This window comes from Euleptes europaea, chromosome 9 (assembly GCF_029931775.1).
Source record: "Euleptes europaea isolate rEulEur1 chromosome 9, rEulEur1.hap1, whole genome shotgun sequence".
NCBI lineage: Eukaryota > Metazoa > Chordata > Lepidosauria > Squamata > Sphaerodactylidae > Euleptes > Euleptes europaea.
Genome location: NC_079320.1, coordinates 40718818 through 40741779, shown reverse-complemented (window position 1 = coordinate 40741779; position 22962 = coordinate 40718818). Strand labels below are relative to the sequence as shown.

The 22962-nt window shown below is 39.9% G+C and overlaps 1 protein-coding gene across 4 annotated transcripts in view; it reads left to right on the top strand.

The window, feature by feature from the left end:
* INPP4B (inositol polyphosphate-4-phosphatase type II B) overlaps positions 1 to 22962 on the top strand; it is a 258022-nt gene that overhangs the window by 184827 nt on the left and 50233 nt on the right. For all 4 annotated transcript variants that reach the window (XM_056855456.1, XM_056855457.1, XM_056855455.1 and 1 more), the window contains 3 exons: positions 8688 to 8860; positions 12252 to 12375; positions 16664 to 16781. In XM_056855456.1, the coding sequence (XP_056711434.1) occupies positions 8688 to 8860; positions 12252 to 12375; positions 16664 to 16781 (415 nt within the window). The remainder of the gene's footprint in view (positions 1 to 8687; positions 8861 to 12251; positions 12376 to 16663; positions 16782 to 22962) is intronic.

Here is a 22962-nt window from a genome sequence, read left to right as displayed (position 1 = left end):
TTCTTTCTTTCTTTCTTTCTTTCTTTCTTTCTTTCTTTCTTTCTTTCTTTCTTTCTCGGTGGTCTTTTAAAGATTTCTCAGAAAGACTTCCATGCACATTTTGCCACAGGCCACTTTTCTTTGCTACCTAGAGGGAGCCATTGTGGAAGACGGTGGCGCAGCTGAGAAAAATGCAGAGATTCAGAGAAGAAAAGGGGGAAGAAGCCCACATGCCTTTCTTTCTCTGTCACGCAACACATCTCTCACACAGAGATTTTCTGGCTTGCAAAACGGCCAGTTTCAAAAGCATTCCTGTTGCTGGTTGCAGATCCTAGTGAGGAAGAATCCCAAACTATGTCTGTATGGGTGTGAAAAGTAAGGCTTTAAACACCAGACTCCCTTGGCTATCAGCCACCTTGGAGTACAAGGTTGAAGTGGTGGCTTGGAGGACACTGAAAACCAAGGGGTGATTTGTGACACCCTCCACATTCTGATGCAAGGTGGGCATCTTTGAGACATATCACCTGTCTGTGGAATTTCATTCCTCTGTCTGTTCTCCTGGCTCACTCGTGTGATAGATAATATCTGATTTATACAATATGGCCTTTTTTTCTTCACCCTCTTGATTATTCATGGTATTGTGTTTCTGTTGCTTATTTAAAGTTTATATTTGGATACGTTAATAATTGTATTGTATAACAAATTTTACTGTATGTTTATTGATGTGGGGGTAAGCCACCTTGAGGGCTATGCTGTGAAATGGCATATAATATATAAAAGTCAGATATATGCTGATGACAAAAAACCTGGTCTTACTGTTCCATTCAAATATTAAATACCATTTGTGTTAGATTTCATGCTGTTATGCTATTGTTAAGTCTGAGGTTCAAGCCAGATCTGTAGTGGGAAGAAGAATCTACAAGAATCTTTTTCAGAATGACATTCTAGAGCTGCCTCTAGGAAACTTGCGTAAAATTGTATGCCTAGTATTTATCTTGGAAATACCTCTTCCCATACTGTTGCCAGCATTAAAAGGAGACTGAACAATGTCATTATACAACATTCCTGAGGCAAATTTCCCACCCATGTTACCCATATCATCAATTAGAATCCATTTCATGAGTTTTCAAGATCATATTGTGAATTTCCCTGCGTCTGATAGCAAAACACCTGTTGACACAGATTTCTGGTAGTAAAACCCGATTCCCATGGCAAATTTTAATACAGCCAGGGATGGGAAATCTGCTATGTGGATTACTTAACACACACACACCGGTAAATATAACATGTGAGGCTTCTAACTGTTATATATCAGGTGGTAGAAAGGGCGATGCAAGCCCTGCGTAGAAGCGAGTGTTATATCTGGTTTCAAGTACCACATTCAAAAGACAGAGAAGATTCACATAACAAAAAGATGGCAGTGAGTTTGGAATGAATAAGCTGGGAAAATCTCTGTCAGGAATGTTTAAGTATAAAGCATCAATGCAGTAGGTTAGACTGAGTGACCCTTTGGGTCTTTTCCTTCTCTGTGAGTCTTTGTGTGATATAAATAAACAGGACTACTACTCACACAAGATCTTATGACGCTGTCACGTTTTTCCATTTCTGAGAATGAAGGTACTGAATGTCAAAATTACAGAAGCATTAAATAATAGATAGTAAATAATATTACAAAGTGCTATAGAGGATTCTGTCTATGGTTTCCTTTACATTTTTTTTAACCTAGCACTGTTTTTAACACTAAAAATCAGTGTGAAAGTGTGTAATATAGAGTTCAAGCAAGTGTTGCTGTAATATTCTTGCACAGCAGAGCATAGGAACATGTGACTTACGTTTGGTTCACTGTGTACATTTTTATGCGATGAGGGCATTTTGTCATTTTGGTTACCATATATTAATCATTTTTAAACATATATTTTTCCATGATTCCCATGCCCTCAATCCTTTGCAGAAGCTGGATATACAGAGAGGTCTGTTGTTCTGGTATAAGCAGAATTGAAATACAGTTTCTCACCATTTTGCATGTACACACCTGTGATTTATCTGGCACTGTATAGAAAAGAATAGAAATCACTATTATTATTATTTTTGTTTAAATGTTGGGAGTTGACTTGTTTTTACAACATTCTGTGATACATTTTATGATGTTTTTTTCCGTTTCTATCACAACATGTAGCACTTTCATTTCATCATCTATATCCCCTTGGTTTATCTCTGAGATTCTTAACTTTAGACTAGGAATATATTCTCTCTTATGTTTCCGATTTTGGAGTGCTTTCTTAAGGCTGAATTTGAGATATCAGTTTCCATGGTAACTATCTATGGTGTCATCAGCAAAGCATTATGATTTCACTATGGGATAAAGCAAATAGAAAACATTCATTTTTAAGGAAGGATATTGGTGTACAGCACAGTACAATCTTGATATTTATGGTAAATGATAAATGTTACTATTGGCTACATTTCCTTTTTTCATATAATCCAGAATTTGCAAGAACCTTTGAAGTATTAATGTATTCTGGTAGAGGCTAATGCTTGATTCATACATAAAAGTTTTATTTATACATATGACTTAAAAGCAGACTGATAGAATACAGGTGTGCAGTTTGATGCTAACAAACATTAGCAAAAAATCTTTACTTCCCATTTTATAAATATTAGGGTTTAAACAACAAAGTAGACATATTCATTGACCCCTTCTGCTATGATCTATGAAAAGCTAATTAGGATTGACTTTTGGAATGAGTGATCGGTTCATACCCAAGTGACTGAGATCAAAGGATCTGTTTCAAGGGCTTCAGGTATACATACCTGTGGGGATTTTGACTCTTTTCCTTTGAACAACAATCATTCATGCTGTATCACAAACTACTTTTGAAGATCACATTGTTTTTAGAGACATTTGTCATGAGGCGTAATGGAAGTTTTTTTTTAATTTTTATTGATTTTTTAATAAAGAATACACAAAAAGAAAAAAATATATGTGTATAATACAAAAAAGAAAAAACAAATAATACAAAAAAGTATGTACAATGCACTATTACGACCAGAACTAGTACATTAATGGTTACTATCTATTCTTTAAAAAACAAAGGCCCATAGTGCGCCATACCCATCCACCCACCAAAGTGCCCTGCGTAATGGAAGTTTGCACATGTCGCAAAGTCTGTTGGGTACAATTAATTCAGTTCCAATTCAGTTCCAATTCAATTACAACTAATTCAGTTCCAATTCAATTCTGTCCATATTAGGGATGCTTAATTGGCCATATTCAGTAACCAGTATAGATATTCCAAGTTTTCCTTATCTCTAGTTCTACCTGATTCAATAGCCATGGGATTGGAGTATTGGCTTCTGCATGTACAAACTCTTGTGAATGCATCTCAGTGACAAAAAATAGGTACAGTTGTAGAAGCTCAGATTTTTGCATAAAAGTTTGCAAAGAGCAGTAGCAATTAATAGAAGGATTTAAGCTACATGGTACTTCCATGCTGAAGGGACTTCTTCTGACTGGCTGACAGATTCACTACTGCTCTGGCACACAGAGGTTCAGGTTCAGAGCTTGGGGTTGCCCCTAGATCAAGTTCTGTTTTTAGAACCCCACAGTGCATCTGTGACTGAATATTTCTTATCAACTTGTGGCAGATTTGCCAGAGAAATGGCTTCTGTCATACACACCTTGGTAACTTAGAGGTTAGACAATTGAAATGCACTTATATGTCCAGAATCATCAAAAGCTGCCACCTGTATTTTGACAGGCATGAGCAGAAGGGAACACATAGTACCTGTGCTCTAATATTTCATTGGTTGCCAATTTGTTTCTTGTCACAAATCAAGGTGCTGTTTTTCATCGTTAAAGTCTTACATGATCTGGAACCTGAAAGAAAAAAAGTGTGTGTGTGTGTTAAGTGCCCCAAGTCACTTCCGACTCATGGCGACCCTATGAATGAAAGTCTCCAAAATGTCCTATCTTTGAACAAATACAAGTAGATTATTCTGCCTTTAATATCTGTCATTGATGCCCTTCTAAGGAATACCATCACAGACCTTTTCTGTGGTTACACCAACACTGCAGAATTGGATGTTCATATATCACCTGACTTGCCCTGTTTAGGAGAAGGGAAGACTTTTCTTCTGTGGTATTATTAATTAAACTTAAGCTTCTGTTTTTGTTGAACAGCTTAAACTGAATTTGATGGGTTTCTACATATGAGTTTGCTATGCTATATATTGACTATTTGCAGTAAAACTCTAGGGACCTCTGAACTGTAGACTGTCCCAGCAGAATTCATTTGTGGAATTATACAACAGTAAATATTACATGATAACTGTTATTTCATATAGTGGTAGAATAAGCTAATACAATTATAAAGTGTATTATTATTAAGAAAGAGCCAGCATGGCATAGTGGTTAAGAGTGACGGACTCTAATCTGGAGAACTGGGCTCAATTCCCCACTCCTCCACATGAAGCCTGCTGGGTGACCTTGGGCCAATCACAATTCTCTCAGAACTCTCTCAGCCCACGTGGAGGCAGGCAATAGCAAACCACCTCCGAACGTCTCTTGCCTTGAAAACCCTCCGGGGTCACCATAAGTCAGCCATGACTTGATGGCACTTTACACACACACATTATTAAGAAGGCCACTCACTCCTTGCCATCTGTTGTATCAAGTGCTGTCCAAATACTGGAGCAGACAGATGGTAATCCATTTCAAAAAGCTAAGTAATGGTTCCTATCTGAAACTGCATTCAGGAAGTACATTAATTAAATAATGTATATATAAATAAGATTTGATATATATATAAATATATATAAATAAGTTTTATTTAAAAAAATTATGGGAAGAGACTTGGCTCATAATATTTAGGCTATAAGAGCTATTCTTTGATACTGCATTGCACTTTATTTAAGCTTCTTTCCGTAATAGTGTTTTGTATAACCTGCTTAATCGCTAGATTAAACAGGAAGCAGCATCTTTTGCTGTATTGCTTGTGACCTTCAATCTGTTTAATTCCTTGCTGGTAGAGTGTGGACATGAATGGGAAGTGCTGACCAAGGTTAGACCCTGGAATTATGCATGTTAATGTTCTCCTTGTCACTAATCCTTTAGAGAACTCATTTGTCGTTCTCTTGATTATATCATCCTTAACTTTTCTTGAAAATGTGATACTGTTGTCAGTTCTCCTATAGATGGAGCTGGCGCAGAATAGAGCAAAATAAAATGAAGAATATTTCTCTGATCCAACTTAAATTGTTAAACTGGATCTTTGGCTAACTAATTTTTAAAGTTCGCATGTTGTAAGCACTGTAAAGTGTGTTTGGCCTAGTTCTCAGAAACAGTAGATTAGATGGTCTGAATGTTCCTCCATCCAAAAAAACAAAAACACTCCATGTGGAAAACTGTGTTTGAAGGTCTAGATTTGAAGAAGCTTAGCCTTCTCCTTGCCTATATAGAGGGATCTTTTTCATGCACCCACATGAAGTAATACAATTCTGATAGATTCAGAGTTGCTGACGGACCTGGAGACAAATGAAACATCCCTTTAATAGAGGCTGAATAATTAGTAGTTAGTGGGGAGATGAAGGGGTTGGTGGGGAGTTGGTGGGTCTGAGGGCCCTGTCTTTGAATGCCAAGTACATCTTCAGACCTCATGAGGAAACTGTGAGAATGGATACATGAGGGCTTTGTGCATTTACTTTTTATTCTCCTGGTGTAACATCCTTAGAACAAAGATGTTTGTCTGTCTCAGATGAAATATATTTATGTTGATCCTGCATCTACTACTCACCCATCTTACTTTACCGTGGAGGCTCCCTTCATTTCTTCATACTTTAAGTACAGCATAGTACTATGTCACTATATTGTGACATATGATGAGAGGGAGGGCATCTTGGCCATCTTTATTGTGGCAGATCTATATTGTGGCAGATGATGAGAGGGAGATCTATATTGGCAGATCTATATTGTGGCAGATGATGAGAGGGAGGGCATCTTGGCCATCTTCTGGTCACTAGGGGTTTGGAGGGGGGAGGTAGTTGTGAATTTCCTGCATTGTGCAGGGGGTTGGACTTGATGGCCCTGGTGGTCCCTTCCAACTCTATGATTGAGTGGATGGCTCTAAAGCACTGATTTTATATGTAAATAATAATGTTCTAATGAGGTATGCTTGGGAGGGGGTTTATTTTAATGGTTTTATAATGGAGTTTATTACATAAGTTTTAAATTGTTAGCTGCAATTACAGCCCTGGTAAGGGCAGAAAGGCAGGATATAAATTTTGTAAATAGATAAAATGATTGGGTGTTATTTGAGGCTTATTAACTGGCTCCACCTACTGGGCATGAAATATAATAATTGAACAGCCAATCACCGTTTCCATACAAAGCTGTCAAGTTATTTACACCAATAACTTAAATATATCGTGCTTCCAAAATCTGTCCTGGATAAAGTCCTACTACTACCCAAAATATAGTTTGGACATAGAATCCATTTTGTGTTCCTGTTTTAGAAAAAAGTCTGTACCCTGAACTAATAATATACTAATGCAATACATACTAATATGTTAATATATGTGGTATTATAAAACATTTCCGTTGACTGATTTTGTCTGCATTGCATACTATTGCTAAATGATTATATCAGCATATATAGATGTTATGAATATAGTGTGAGTGTAATGTCATTTTTTGTTCATTGTCATATGTGTTTGTATGTGTCTGGTATAGCTGAGTACATTCTTTTCCAACTGCCTGAGTTTTGAAGTGAGTTTTAAGAGCCAAGCTAGGTGTGATGGGGACATCCATATATTATTATTATTCACATTTCTTCATGTGTAAATAATACTGTGAGATCCATTTGGTTTTTTTTAAAAAAATAGAATATTTAGGTGAAAGAAGACTGTGGTAAAAAAAATGGCTACCATTGCACACTTTATTTAGAAAACAAAGGTAATTAAATACTAAATGTGTATAATTCTAAAATAGTTATATGAACAACCAAACATATTAGATGAAGCCATGAAGGGCATCTTATGGGATTTCCCCCCCCCATTCTGATGACCCAGGTGTTTCCATTGTGACACCTTCTGTTTGGTCTGAAATTGTTACTCAGGAGCTGCTATGCTAGAGCTTGGATGCTGGATGGTGTGTTATTCTTATTGTACCAGAAATGAAAGGTACTGAAGATGAGTTTTGTTTATGCCTACATAATGCTAACTATATTTAGCATATGAAAGCATTCCCCTTCCACAAGGTATCTGGGGATAGCAATTCAGTGACAGAATGCATTCTCTTGTATACTGTGGCTTGACTCTCATTTATGTCCTCTGGAATGATATTATTTCAGTCGCCTTGCCTCATATTTATATAGATGTAATTGAAGGAAATGAGAGTGAATATCATTATATTCTAAATCATTATATTATTGATCCAAGCCAATCAGGGAACTTGTAAACTGCATGATGTCACAATGCTACATAGCCAATCAGATTTGCTGTATGATGCCATTATGGTATTGTGATTAGACCAGGATCTGGGAGACCCAGGTTTGAATCCCCATTCTGCTATGGAAGCTAACTGGATGACCTTAGACTAGTCACTCTCTCTCTCTCTCTCTCTCAGCCTAACTTACCTTGCTGGGCAGTTATGAAGATAAAATAGAGAAGAGGAAAATGATGCAATTTTTGGGTCCTCATTATGGAGAAAGGCAGGGCATAAATGAAGTCAATTCAAAGTGAGGGCAATGCTTTTGAAGTAATTGCTAAATGACCATGAAAAGGAAAATTTCTTTTCAGTACAGCTGAAAATATTCATGAATAACAGTGAATACTATTTGTGAGTTCATAAACAGTTCCCTTGTATAGTTTTAGTACTACAGGATATGGGATGATAAGCTTGTGTTGTGGGCATTTCCTACTCCCCTTCCTCCATCTTTTGAATATTGAATGGAATAGACTGATTGAAATGACTCACAAATACGTATCTGGGGGAAAAATAGGGGCAGTAAATGGGCTATAAATTGAATCGTTTGAAGGAGCATTAACACTGTACTACTTAATATAATCTACTCCATTAACACAGTTCACAGGTCAGAAAATTGGCAAAATTTCTTATTAATACCATAGAGGAAATTAGTTACAGCCCTACTTTTGCTGTTGTTTTGGATATTTAGGGATTATGTGAGTCTGCTTCCAATTTACCACACCGTTTCAGTATCACTAGGGCTTTGTGTTACTAATATATGTGCTCTCTTTTCAAAAGTATGGCTTTCTCCATATGTGAGCAAAAAGAAAGAGATCAATACGTAGTAGCACTTCTTTAGCTTGATTAGAAGTCCAGTGCATATTTCATCCAATTAAGCAAACATTTCATTTGCCTTGCCTTTCACTCTTGATTTCCCTTCAGCCTTTCTTTTTTCTTACAGAATGTATTTTAATTAGTTCAACTTACCTAAAGTATAGGGTATAGCAACAACTTTTTTGAACCTGTGGTGCTCTGATGAGAGTGAATAAGCTGCACATATTTTTTAATACTGGGAAGAATACTGTGAGAGGAAAGGAAAGTGGAATCCTGTCAAGAAGCACATTCCTATTAAGGAGGGTGCATGAGCAAGCAAAGAGGACACACTCACTCTTTTTCTAGCTTAACTTCACAAAGGAGACTTGCTATGCTTTGATGGCTGTTCTTGACAATTCCTCTTTTGTTACAGGTGACTGGTATGAACAGCTTTATCCACTCACAGCTACACTGAAGGACTGCATTGGAGAGGTGGTGACTAGGGCAAGGCAATCAATGTCTTTTGTTCTGCTTCAAGAACTTGCATGTAGTTTACCACAGTGTTTAATGCTGACACTAAGAAGAGATATTGTCTTCAGTCAAGCAGTAGGTGCTTCTTCCATTTTATAAACTTCTTTTGGTTTTATTTTATTCCCTTTTTAAAAACATTTGATTAACAGAGAAATCAACTTAAGCCATGCCAGGTTTAACCAAGCCACAGTTTTAAACAATCACTTTTCCATAGCCCAGAATGTAAAGGCATGTGGATATGCTATTGAATGGTACTCTGCCTATTCCAGACAGTAAGGAAAGGAAGTGATTCACTTCTTGCTCCACAATTACAGCCTCAGTGTTGCAGTTGTCACTGGGGTTCTGCAAAAAAAGAAAAAATTCCGGTAAATTTTGGGATTGAGGTTTTTTGGCCCAATTTTTTCTGTAAACCTGAAATAAGCCGAATACCCATACCAGTAAATATGGGTATTCGGCTTATTTTCAGGTTTCCTGAAAAATTCAGGCCCATTATAGTCAATGGAGATTTTTTTCAAAGTTCAAAGTTTTGGGAGGTATAGTCCCCAAATTTGCAGCTTGGTTGCAAGGGACTCTCCTTAGATGGTCACCAAAATTTGGTGAACTTTTGGGACAGGGGGTCCAATTTTATGGGCCCAAAAGGGGGTCACCCCCATCTTCCAGGCATTTAAATTGCGAGCTGAGCTGTCCATCAAGTTCAAAAGTTCAGCGTTGCTGAGGACTAGTGGAAAGAGGCAATTCCAGGCTAGCGCCTCAAAGTCTGGGCTCTGCCTTTGTTTCTGGGTCACTTTACACGATGTCCATGCAAGTGAGCTTCCAAACTGAGGGGAAAGGCTTAAATGCAAGAGAAATAAGTCATGGAAAAGATGTCTTTTGGTGGCAAATGACATTTTATGAGTAGTCCTTTATTGTGGTCATGAAAAATCTGATTCAAATAGATGGTTACCATGCGGGGAAACGAAACCTGTACTAAGGGCAACCTTCTTTTGGAAAGCTGGTTTTCATGGGGTGGTGATATCGGAGCAGACTGAAGTCATGACCATGGGGGCTGTCTGAAGGAGATTGCTCATCCATGTGGCTGAAGAAATCTCCTTCGGAAGCCTGGTGAGTTGGCTGTTGAAGCCGGCTCTTTTAGTTGGAGGGTATATTCCTCCGTCTTTTAACCTCAAAAGGGTCCCAACTATGGGGCCCTAACAAAACCAGTCAAAAAATGTAAAAAAAAAAAAAAAAGGGAGGGGGAGAAAGCACAGTGCCATGGCTCTGAGCAAAGGCAAATAGCCGAAAGCCAAAAGCTGAATATCTATTCAGCTTTTTTGGGAATCGCCTATTCGGCTTTGGCTTTATCCCCAGGTTTTTGCATTCGGTAAACCCTAAACCTGAAATTTACTGAAACAGCTAATTTCAGGTTTATTTTCGGTTTGGGTTTATCGATATGCACAACCCCAGTTGTCACTATCATTTGTTTGCTTGACATGAGGCAACAGAAGACAGGTATCTTAATTTTCACTAGGAGTGGACTGTGTTTGAAGAGTGTTTGCCAAACTGCTGCTCCAAGCAGCATGTTTACTGCATTTTTTCTACCACCTCAGAGGCCCTTCAGAAGTTACTGAAAAAATAATGTTAATGATCTTCCAAGTGTAGGAATTTGTGAAGTAGTCTACAGCTCTTGTTTTCTGCCAGTGCTTCTAGAGTCAGCTTTGAGATCTTCAGAAGAGCCTCCAGCCACCTCCTGCAAAATCCATCACAACTGGATTTGTAGAGCTTCTTCGGAGCTGTTTGTTCTGGTCATGGGAGTAGTCTTCAATGACAACAAAAGGAAGTTGTTGCACCTTCATATTGCAAAACAGGAGGGGTGTCCCAACAGTGCAGGACAGTATCTTTAATGCAAAATATTCTTACTCACTTCCCCTTAATATCCAAGCATTCAAATTACACAAAGAAATAAATGGGAAAATGTGCTGCTTGTGGAAATATAAACCCAGCCTTAAGTTATGTCTGTACCTACAGGCCTATCCTTCCTTTTCTAGCTCTTTCTTTTGGAGAAAGAGAACAACACCAAAAAAGCCCAACACAAGAGTTCTAATATTAGCAAAGCTGGAGATTAATTTTGAAAGAACAGCAGGTACAGTGCAATAGTGGGTAAATTGTGTGATATTATCTCATGGCTGGAGAACCTGGTATTGTTCCTTTTAGAATAATGGCCCATGTCTCAGAGGGAGGCTTTTAATGACCCAAATATTCACTCTCCCTGTTGTGCATCTTCCTTTTTTGATAGCTAAATTCATACTGAAAGGTTTATGGGAGGAATAGGTGACAGACCAGAGCCAGTAGTTCAAATCTGAGTCCTTCAGATCTTTGAAACAGATACCATCTGGTCTTGCTGTTTTATTATTGTTCAAAACATATCCTGCACCTAAAAATTCTCAAGGCATTTTAATTTGTGAATTTTCTTCTGCAATATCTCTTGTGAAAAGTTTTAAAGCCACCTTTCCTCCAGTTTACAGTGAAAAAGAGGAAAGCAATCCATTTAGCTTTCCAGTAAAACTGTATCATCCAGAAGATATTTTCTAACGAGTAAGCCATAATGAAAATTGTACTACTGTTTTAAAAAGAAGGATACATGTTCAGAAAAGACATGACATGATTGTGCAGCCCCTGAATTAAGTAGCACTGTTGTTAAAACCCAACGTCATGTTCTAATACACTCTTACAGCGCATTCCTGACTTCTGAGGACAAAAGTCCTCAGGAGGCTAAGAAGGGGCTGCTCCAGCATTGGGGGCCCTTCACGCCAGTGTCCGGCTACTTACGCTGCCATAAGTGGCCCCAACACCAGCGGGGAGGGCTGGACGCCAGTCTCTGAGCACTGCTATGGCAGCGCCGCCCCGGGGCCACCGACGGGCCCTTCCCACTGGTGTACAGGCCTGTGCCAGTGTTCCTGGAGGCGTTCCAGTGTCCCTGGGGGCATTCCCAGGGCGTTCCAGGGGGTGGGGCTGCCTGTAGGCAGCCTCCTGTCCCCTTTCACCCTGTAACGCTGGCGCTGAGAACTGCGTTGCTGTGCCTCCTTTTTAGCAAGCGCATCCTTGCTGTTCTCTAGGAGGCAGAAAGCACCATTTAAACGTTTAAAAGCCTGCAAAAGGCTTGTATAAGGTTTTCGGCAGTCGGGAAACCAGTTTGAAGGCGGCACCTCCTCTACTCCGTCCCCGGCCGCCAGAGGCTCAGGAGTAAACTGCTTCTCTGACAATGACAGTATTATATCCATGGTATTGAAATCCATTGAGTACAGGCTCAATACAACAAACCCAGATGCCAAAGTATTATTAATTTTAATAACTTAGAACCCCACCTCTTTTGAATTAACCCTTGAACAAGGGTTTTGTTGTAACTAACTTCTTAGTGTTCAAAGAGGTCTATTAATTTATTTCTGATGTAACTAATGTTACCTATTTGTGCATTTTCATCATCATTTAGCTAGCTGGATTGGTCTGCGGATTTATAATCAAATTACACTCCAGTTTACATGATCAAGGCTTCCTCCAACAGCTTCATACAGTGGGGCTAATAGTTCAGTATGAAGGACTTCTCAGTACGTACAGTAAGTATAGCATTTAAATGGGTGCGTTCAGCCTTCTAGAAACTTTGAAGGTGGTCATCTATCAGGTTCTGCATTTCTACTTCTGCAGGTATCTTTATGAAGTGGTTATGAAAGCTTTGATCTGGAGCAGTGCACCATTTCTATTTTTTACTGTGCATTAAACATTTTAATAGCACTTTGGGACTGCATTCCTAAACATACTTATTTGGAAATAAAAAATCTGCCTGAACTTATGGCTCAATAAACACATTTAGTGCTGTTCAGCAGGCCTTGGGAGGGTGATGTGGTCTGTTGTTTTTAACTGGCCTGTATTGTCATTTTATTGCTTATGTATTGTTAAAGTTTTAATAGGTTTTAATTAGTATCAACTATTGTTGTATAGCTAGTTTAATGGTTTTGATTGTTTGCAAGCTGCCCTGTGGCAGGATATAAATTTTGTTAATATGCAAAGTGTTTTACAACTTTTATGTACCTTGCCTTCACCAATGGCTCTTTGGGTTCTGAACTTCCAGTCTTCACAAATCAAAATGAAGGCTGTATAATAAGGGCAAATTCCCACTTGACTCAGAGGGTGTGTTTGCATGTACAATAGTATTTCCTGAAGTGTACCTGATTCAAAAGCACTATCTCTGGGATTAATCTGATCTACTGTATTACAGGTGACCATAAATTTCTCCCCACCCATCCACCCAAAAGTGGATTTAGTTCAAAAGTGAACTTTAGTTCAAAAGTGAACTAGAAAAATACAGTTTAGGGATCCCTTGATACATAAATGATATGCCATTGTTGAACTACATATTTAATAGAATTGAAAAGACTGTTTATTTAAAATGTTTATTAGCTACCTCTCCCCAAAAAATGTATCAGGCAGCTCATAATACCAATTCCTCATTCCTCCACACGAAGGCAGCTGGGCGTCCTTGGGCTAGTCACAATTCTCTTAGAGCTCTCTCAGCCTCACCTATCTCACAAGGTGTCTGTTGTGGGGAGAGAAAGGGAAGGAGATTTTAAGCCAGTTTGAGTCTCCTTTAAAAAAAGGTAGAGAAAATTGGCATATAAAAACCAACTCTCCTCTTCCTACTCCATAACCAGTGAATTGACACAACTGGAAGAGGTCATTATCCAACCAGATATTGTTGATGTCATCAGTTCCTAGATGACTAATGTGGTTTCGAACTGATCTACCATCAATCTCGAATTACTGATCTTTTGGTATTGAATCACCTGTGACAGCAGTAATTTTAGATCAGTGGTGTACTGGCAAAATTATCATAGTATTGTTGGTTGAGAGAAGAACTGGAACAGGAGAAAAGTTCTGTTTCTTTGATATATCACTTCCCCTTACCTGGCCCATCCCTCTCCATCCCATGCCCACAACAAGAAGAGTTGGTTTTTATATCCTGCTTTTCGCTACCATAAGGAATCTCAAAGTGGCTTACAATCACCCTTTTCCCCCCCCCACTACATAGACACCTTGTGAGGTACAGTGAGGGGGAAAAGTATTTGATCCCCTGCTGAATTTGCCCGTTTACCCTCTGACAAAGAAATGACCAGTCCATAATTTTAATGGTAGGTTTATTGTAGCAGTGAGAGTCAGAATAACAACAGGAAAACCCCCAGAAACCCAGAAGACAAAAGTCAGAGATTGATGTGCATTATAATGAGTGAAATAAGTATTTGATCCCTTTGCAAAAGATGACTTAGTACTTGGTGGCAAAACCCTTGTTGGCAATTACAGAGGTCAGACTTTTCTTGTAGGTGGCCACCAGGTTTGCACACATCTCAGGAGGTATTTTGTCCCACTCCTCTTTGCAGTTCCTCTCCAAGTCAGTAAGATTTCGAGGCTGATGTGTAGCTACTCGAACCTTCAACTCCCTCCACAGATTTTCGATGGGATTAAGGTCTGGAGACTGGCTAGGCCACTCCAGGACCTTAATGTGCTTCTTCTTGAGCCACTCCTTTGTTGCCTTGGCTGTGTGTTTTGGGTCATTGTCATGCTGGCATACCCATCCTCGACCCATTTTCAATGCCCTGGCTGAGGGAAGGAGGTGCTCACCCAAGATTTGACAATACATGGTCCCATCCATCGTCCCTTCGATGCGGTGAAGGTGTCCTGTCCCCTTAGCAGAAAAACACCCCCAAAGCATAATATGTCCCCCTCCATGTTTGACGGTGGGGATGGTGTTCTTGGGGTCGTAGGCAGCATTCCTCCTCCTCCAAACACGGCGAGTTGAGTTGATGCCAAAGAGCTTGATTTTGGTCTCATCTGACCACAACACTTTCACCCAGTTCTCCTCTGGGTCATTCAGATGTGCATTGGCAAACTGCAGACGGGCCTGTACATGTGCTGTCTTGAGCAAGGGGACCTTGCGGGCTCTGCAAGATCTCAGTCCTTCACGGCGTAGTGTGTTACCAACTGTTTTCATGGTGACTATGGTCCCAGCTGCCCTGAGATCATTGACAAGTTCTGGGCTGCTTCATCACCGTTCTCATGATCATTGCAACTCCACGAGATGAGATCTTGCATGGAGCCCCAGACCGAGGGAGGTTGACAGTTAGGGTTAGGGTTGTCACCTTCTCACCAAGCTGCTTGGCAATAGTCTTGTAGCCCAGTCCAGCCTTGTGCAGGTCTACAATCTTGTCCCTGACATCCTTGGACAGCTCTTTGGTCTTGGTCATGGTGGCTAGTTTGGAATCTGATGGATTGATTGCTTCTGTCGACAGCAGAACCCTAACCCTAATCTGGCTGGTTGATAGGGGATCAAATACTTATTTCACTCATTATAATGCACATCAGTCTCTGACTTTTGTCTTCTGGGTTTCTGGGGGTTTTCCTGTTGTTATTCTGTCTCTCACAGCTACAATAAACCTACCATTAAAATTATGGACTGGTCATTTCTTCGTCAGAGGGCAAATGGGCAAATTTAGCAGGGGATCAAATACTTTTTTCCCTCACTGTAGGTGGGGTTGAGAGAGTTCTGAGAGAATTGTGACTAGCACAAGGTCATCCAGCAGGCTTCATGTGGACGAACGGGGAATCAAACCTGGTTCTCCAGATTAGAGTCTGCCACTCATGTGGAGTTGTGGGGAATGAAACCCAGTTCACCAGATTAGAGTCCATCACGTTTAACCACTATACCACGCTGCTGTCCAGCATCAACAGACATCAACAGGGTCAACAAACAAAGAAAGAGCCCTTTTCTCTTATTACAAAAGTCTGCAGTGTGTTTTATAGTGGTAGTGGATAGCTCGATGAAGACATCAACCCAGTGTGCAGCTGCTGTGAAAAAGGCAAATTCCACACTGGCCCTAATTAGACAAGGAACAGAGAATAAAACTGCTGCTATCATTCTGCCCTTGTACACATCTGGGGTGAGACCACACTTGGAATACTGTGTACAGTTCTGGACACCACACCTAAAAAAGGATATTGCAGAGCTTGAGAAGGTGCAGAAAAGAGCAACCAAAATGATCAGGGGACTAGAGCAACTGCCCTATGAGGAGCAGTTAAAACGCTTAGGGCTGTCCCAGCACATCAATAGCCTCACTCAATCCCACTGCCATTGGAGCTGCTGTCAAAGTGATGGTTGTTTCCAAAGTAATTGCTGCTCCAGAATTCCTGGTCTAAAGTGCCCAGTGCCCATCTTTAGAAATCTTCAGGCTGGTTTCTCTTCCTCCCTTCTTACTGTCAGCTCTAGCATGGGGGAAAGCAGCTAATGAATATGTAAGCTGTTATGCAATATGCTATGCAATTCCTTACAGAGTTACTCCAGTCTGAGCCCTGACATCAATAAATTTAGCCTGGAGTGACTTTGCATAAGATTGCACTGTTAATCTGTTCTGTGTATGATGTGTAACAATGATTCAGTTTTGCATTATATAACTTAAAGATATGTCTGCTTTTGACCAGAAAACATTATACATAATTTAACCAAGTGCAGATGATGATATGAATGCAATATCTAGCAATAGCTTAGTGCTGCATTGCAAAAACTGTGCATCTGCTTTAGTGGGGGACATTATAATGTCAGCATGAGGATATGGAAAATATTCACAGCAATAAAATAACAGGTTTTTCATATCGTTAACCAAACTCTCAGGAATTGGATGAGGTGTGCTTATGAAGCCACTTGCTTATCAGAGATTATTATTGGACCTTAATTGACAACAAATTTGGGAAATCTTGAGTTCCATTGTTGCTTTTTTAAAACCCTAAACAAAGAGTGAGTACTCCATTGTATTTTATGTTTCTCAGTGCATTTTCTAATTAACCGTTCTATCTGTGTAGGTGAGGAAATTGGGATGCTAGAAGACATGGCTGTGGGAATATCAGATTTACAAAAAGTAATCTTTAAAATAACTGAAGCTAAATCAGATGACCTTTTGCCTGTTATAACTGGAAGGCGGTGAGTATTTCTATTTCCTAAAACAAGAGCTTAACATTGCTTTGTGCCAGTACAAACAATGGCAGCTCTCCAAATGTTTTCCCCGCTGTTATGTTAACTTGCTGGTGTAACTATGATTTGTATGGCATAGAGAGAAAGGAGAATGACAGTATCATCCTAAATGGAACACTCTTCTAAGTCCACTGAAGTCAATTGGCTCAGAAGGATGTAACTCTGCTTAGGATTGTCTTATAAATGCCTTGGGAATCTTGTCAACATAGTAGTCTTTTGGAATACACTAATATTTGTTTGAAAAATAGACCACTACAAGTTTGGGGGACTGTGATGAGGAAGGGAAACATTTTGGAAATTACACTTTATATTTTTCAGCAGTATGTAGACACTTCTCTATCTTGTCTCTGGATGGACTAGTTTTTCTTCTTCTGTTATTGGCATGAGCCATCTCCTTTATTGTCAAATATAAAAAGCAGGATACGCATGAAAAACTTATTGGTTTGGTTATTTTGTGCTCCCTTTTTAGTTTCTTACACCTTCTTCCTTTTGACTTTAAATTAAATAGAACTTTTTAATTTTATGATAATGATTTGGAAATAACACATGTCCATGTTTTAGTCAATGTTTAAATTCACTTGCACAGATATAAATGAAAGGATACATGCCACCTTTTTTCAATCTGAGGCAAATGGGGTGTAAATGAAAACATAATGCCAAACATGACAGAGATACCTGGACATTAGGAAAGGGATAGTTAGTTTACCTTATGGCCAAGGAATAAGTAGTGAATTGAAATGCTTCTGGAGGTACGAAGATTTTTTTTTTTTTACTGTCATCACAGCTGACTTATGATGACCCCCTAGGGTTTTCAAGGAAAGAGACGTTCAGGAGTAGTTCACCATTGCCTGCCTCCATGTCATGACCCTGGTATTCCTTGGAGGTCTCCCAGCCAAATACTAGCCAAGGTCTGGGCTGCAAGTGTGTGACTGGCCCAAGGTCACCCAGCAAGCTTCCATGGCACAAGTGGGGATTCAAACCTGGGTTTCTCAGATCCTAGTCCAACACCTTAACCACTACACCATGCTGGCTCTCTTACAAAGAAATACATGGCAGAAAAAGATGGTCATATTGAAAATAATCTGGATAATGTATCCTTTCTCTTTTTCTCCTCTTATCTTTTCTCCCCCCTCCCCCTTTTGTCCAACTTTTCTGCTCATTTGATTTTTTTGTATTTTTTGTTGCGTGTATGAGGACATGAATGGGTATGTGAAGTTTAAATGCTCATAACAAGTTCCAAAGTATTTAATATCATGAGTAACTTACAGAAGAACAGTGATGAAGGCAAAAGTGGAGGAAGTTGGGGGATTAAATGGAGATCCATAAAGTTGTTCCAAACAATTTGGGCTGGTTGACATGTTTGTGTTAAAGATAAAAAATATAAACAATAAAAAAGATCAGCCTCTGTGCCATGTGGAAACACAAAGACTTTTCAAGCAGCTTTAGTGATGCAGAACAAAACAAAAATAGTCCAAATCCCATTGTGCATGCATAAGCCTTTAACTGTGCCTAAAGTACCACTTTGGATTCTGGCCACTGTTTCCCGAACAGCAGTGCTGCCATGATACAGATAAAATAGGATCACACCCTCAGCTTCTGAGAAAGATACAGGGTAGAAATATGAAATACAAAAGAAGAATTTTAGGCTGTTACTCTTCTGGACCTAAGGCAACTGGTAAAACAGTAGTATATATCCTGAAAGGGTTTTTCATATCTGATGTGAATAACACTTTTATGTAGTCAAGAGGTCTGCTTTCCAAAATGTACTAACCATTTCTACATGAATCAAACATTAAAAAGCTAGAGTTTATCCCTGTGCCATGAACTGAATGTTTTGTGCGAGATGAGATAATTGTGAAGAGTCCTTTGTCTCATTCAAATGAGACCTTGTATGGTATTCTCAGTATAACTGTAGATATGATTGAATGAGTACGGACAGTGACGGATAGTCCAGGAGTTCCATCAGCTTAATGGCTGTCAGCATGCTTTACAAATTACGCCAACGTTCTTTATCAACCTCTGGCAATTATCTTGGACATCTTAGTTGTCAAAGCAATGGTTAGATGGTCAAATCATGCCACTTACATATTCTTGTATGCTGTCCTGGACGAACATCGTCAGATAAGTTCTCTTTGCAGCGAGGGTTGAATAACTTCTTATTAACATTAGCAATTTTCCTTTCACCGAGAAAAGTGAGATCACAGGATTGGGGCAATGAGAGGCAGCCAGAGCCTCAGCCAGCGGACTTCTGGTGTTAGCTCTCTAGCACTCTTAACAAGTTATTGCCAGCCTTCACGGAGAACGGCAAGCACAACTGTGTCAATTTGCTATCCATTTGCTATCAAAGCCGCTATAGTTTTTTTAATTTCTGTTTTCTGCTATTTAAAGATGGTAAAAATATTTTACAATTTTGAATGGCTTTTAGAGGAGTTTTTATTATGCATTTGATATGATTCCAGGAGGCTGAGGAACAGGCAACATTTCCAAAATAAATTAATATGAATATGTAAATTCAAATTTTAAATCTACCAAAGCAACTTTTATTAATAAAAAACTAATATTTCAGAAGTGCAAGTGTGAATACATATAAACACAACAATGTCATTTTCAATTTTGCTCTTCAGTGCAGGTACATATTGGAAGTTCTTTTCCAGCTTAAATTTTCCACTAGGCAATGCTGAACCCTTTCTCGGAGCCATTGTGTCTGTTTCCAGCCCAAATGGTCACATGGTTTGAGGGAGGAGTGTCCCTTTCCTTAGTTCCTTCTTCACCTCAAACATAGTAGGTTGTGAGTTCCACTCCTTCTTCAGAGTAGACCTTCATTTGCTTTTTCCTTGTCTTTGACTCTTAGAGAAATGTGAGTATAGATCTTTCTGAGATCTGATCATGCTTCAGTTGCCCTGAAAGCCGCCTTCAATACCCCCTCCAATTATCTGAGGCAGGCGGCTGATGGTGACCTTTGAGATAGCCCAGTAAAGACTTTTCAAGAAATTCTCCCAGTGTGGAGCAAAGATGACCCAGACAGATGATCACAGTCTTTGCCTTCTTTGTCAGGGTGAGGGGTACAGTGTCTCTTCTTGTAAAGCCTGTCAACAATTTACACCAAAGGTTTGAAGTGACAGAGCATCAAAATTGAGGGCTGGCCTCTGGGAGAAGGCTCAATTGTCCTCAGACCCACCTGCAAAAACCACAGTGCCTGAGAGGCCTTCCAAACCACCCTCTGTGATGTCTACTAAATCAGCTCCAACTGGCCTGAGGTCAGATCCACAACAGACACAGACCCAATCCTGCTCTCCCTCATTTCCAAGAAGTTTATTGGAATTGCCGGGGAAAAGCTAAACATAAAGATCATTTTATTTATTTATTTTTGTGATTTATAACCCGCCCTCCCCGGCTGAAGCCAGGCTCACAGTGGGTAACATCATATAAAATACATTAATATATTCAAAAATAAAATTAACCAAAAGTCCAAATTTAGAACAATAAAATCCCATTTTCAAACTTAAAAACTACCAATGGCACCTAAATACTCCTCATGTTGCCAGATATAAGCACCAGGTTACCCCTCAGTTGACATCAGTAATATAACAGGAGGGAGATAGGGAGGCCAGCAGATGACATTCACAGCTGTCCCCAATCATAGGTCTGGTAGAGTACCTCTGTCTTGCAGGCCCTGCAGAACTCTTTAAGATCCCGCAGGGCCTTGATGTGACCAGACAGAGAATTCCACTAGGCTCTGGTTGAGGACACTCCTTCTCTCCATCACATTACTTTTCTGAAGGTGAACTCGACATGGATCTGACATAGCCATCAGAGCCAATCCAACCACCGGATCCAAGACAAGGGTGGTCAGAGACTGGTCCCACTGTTTATTGGCCACCAGCCATGCATATGCCTTGGCAACCCTATTCTTAGTTTGTGTCATTGGCTTACTTAAAGGACTGGGGCAACTGCATTTGGTTGGTTCCAAGAACAGATCAGTTGCCCACACAGCAATCATGTCACAGACAACCTTCAGTTTCAGCAACACTTATCTACCTCCAGTGGTTTCCTATGTGGAACCGGTTTTTGAATTCAATGTGGAGGGTCCAGAAGAAACTGCCCCAGGTTCGAACACCAGCTCTGCATCTGATGCCTCCCCTGATGAAAGAGTAGGGCACACTTCCTTGGTGTCCCCTTTGGAAGATTTAAAGCTATATGCAAAGCAAATGCTATGTATGGCTCGCTCTCTGGAAATAGATGTTACTACAACTGCTCATTGGCCAAAGAACAAACTCTAATGTCACCTCTACTCAGATTTTCCAGGGGTGGTGGCCTTCCCCATGCTAGAAGGCTTCTTAGATATGACCCACTGAGTTATGGAACAAATCAGCCTCCCTTCCAGCTACTTCCTGTCACTTAGAGAATCTGTACAAGGTTAAACAGGACAGTTGTTCCTTTTTGGGCACACACCCTCCACCATCCTCCCTGATCATGGAGGAGATGCAACCTAGGGGCAGGCAAAGCTACCACGCAGCACCGGTTGACAAGGAGAGAAGAAAGTTGGACGCCTTAGGAAGAAAAATTTATTCTTCAACCTCACTTAATCTATGGATAGCTAACCATCAAGCTATCATGGGCGGCTACCAATTATTCCTTTAAGTTTCATTTTTTTAAAAACATGTGTGTTTTTATAAAACTCCTCTGCACAGACTAAATTTCCACTAACAGGAGGTGTAATTTCTGCCTATTTCCCTTTCCTGCTATATATACCCATATTTGCCTTTCATGCCATTCCTGGTCTTCTTTCCACAGGAGCCACTTTTTGAGCATATTAATGAGCTGCAGTAGGAGGGGGAGAGCCAGGAAAGTTCTGTTCTGCTGATGGAAGTGCCTTTCTCTTCCTGCTATGAAAACACATAATTGAACTGGCATTAAGAAAAAATTCCATTCTAAGAAGTAGCTCGGTAAAGACTGCTTCAAAAGTTGATCTGCCCTCATTTATACTATGAAAGCAGATGAGAAGGCCAAAGGCTTTTCCTCAGATCTTTAGTCTTTTGCTTTTTAATCCTTTTCTTCCACTTCAGTGAAGCAGTCATTATAAAGGAGCAGTTTATAATTAAATTACTGATCCTATTTCTTATAGATTTTCCATCTTTCTAAGACAAAAAGAAATGTTAGCATCCAAATGGTAAGCTTTAAGGCTGTTCAAAATAAGGAGGAAAATGTTGATCTTTACATTTAGCCTTGATGTTTTTGAATGAAGAGTTAAAGGTTAGTCATTTAAGTCCACCAATTTCAAAGTATGACGTGGGCACAGGCAGTCTGGGGCTGCCAACTCTGGGTTGCAAAAGTCCTGGAGATTTGGCGGCGGATGGGGAGAGCGGGTTTGGAGAGGGGAAGGAGCTCAGCCCGAATGCGATTCCATGGAGTCCACCCTTATAGATGACTATATAGTTACAGGGGGGAATTAAAGTTTCCTGTGATTGCAATCACAAGTCTATTTATTTGTGGAAAACAATGATAGTAATAATCCTTAGCATTTGCAAAGCACTTGCAATATTCAGAGCATTTCTTGTTGTAATCCTTAACACCAGCCCTCTGAGGTAGGCCAGAGGATGGGGGAGTGAGTTCATGGCAGAGGTGAGATATGAATTAAGGTCATCTTAGATCACAACTCATTCTTTTAGCCACAACGTTACACTATGAATGCCAGTTCATCCCCAGGCTTCCCCAGTCAAAGCAATGTAGACAGCTGTGTGTGCACCTAACAATGGCGGGGTGGTTTGCCATTTGCCATTGCCTTCTCCAGTCATCTATGCTTTACCCCCAGCAAGCTGGGTACTCATTTTACCGTCCTCGGAAGGATGGAAGGCTGAGTCAACCTTGAGCCGGCTACCTGCGACTTCCATTGAGATCAAACTCAGGTCATGAGCAGAGCTCAGACTGCAGTACTGCAGCTTACCACTCTGTGCCACGGTGCTCCTAATTAAAAGAATTTGGAACACTATACACAACAAACTCCAACTTTTCTGGGGTCTCTTCCTTGAGGACCGTAACAGTCCCCATGGGGAAAAAATTCTTTGACTTCTTTGATGACAGTACTAAACTGACTTTATTTGCATTTATTTAAATTTGGTGAAGTTTAAAT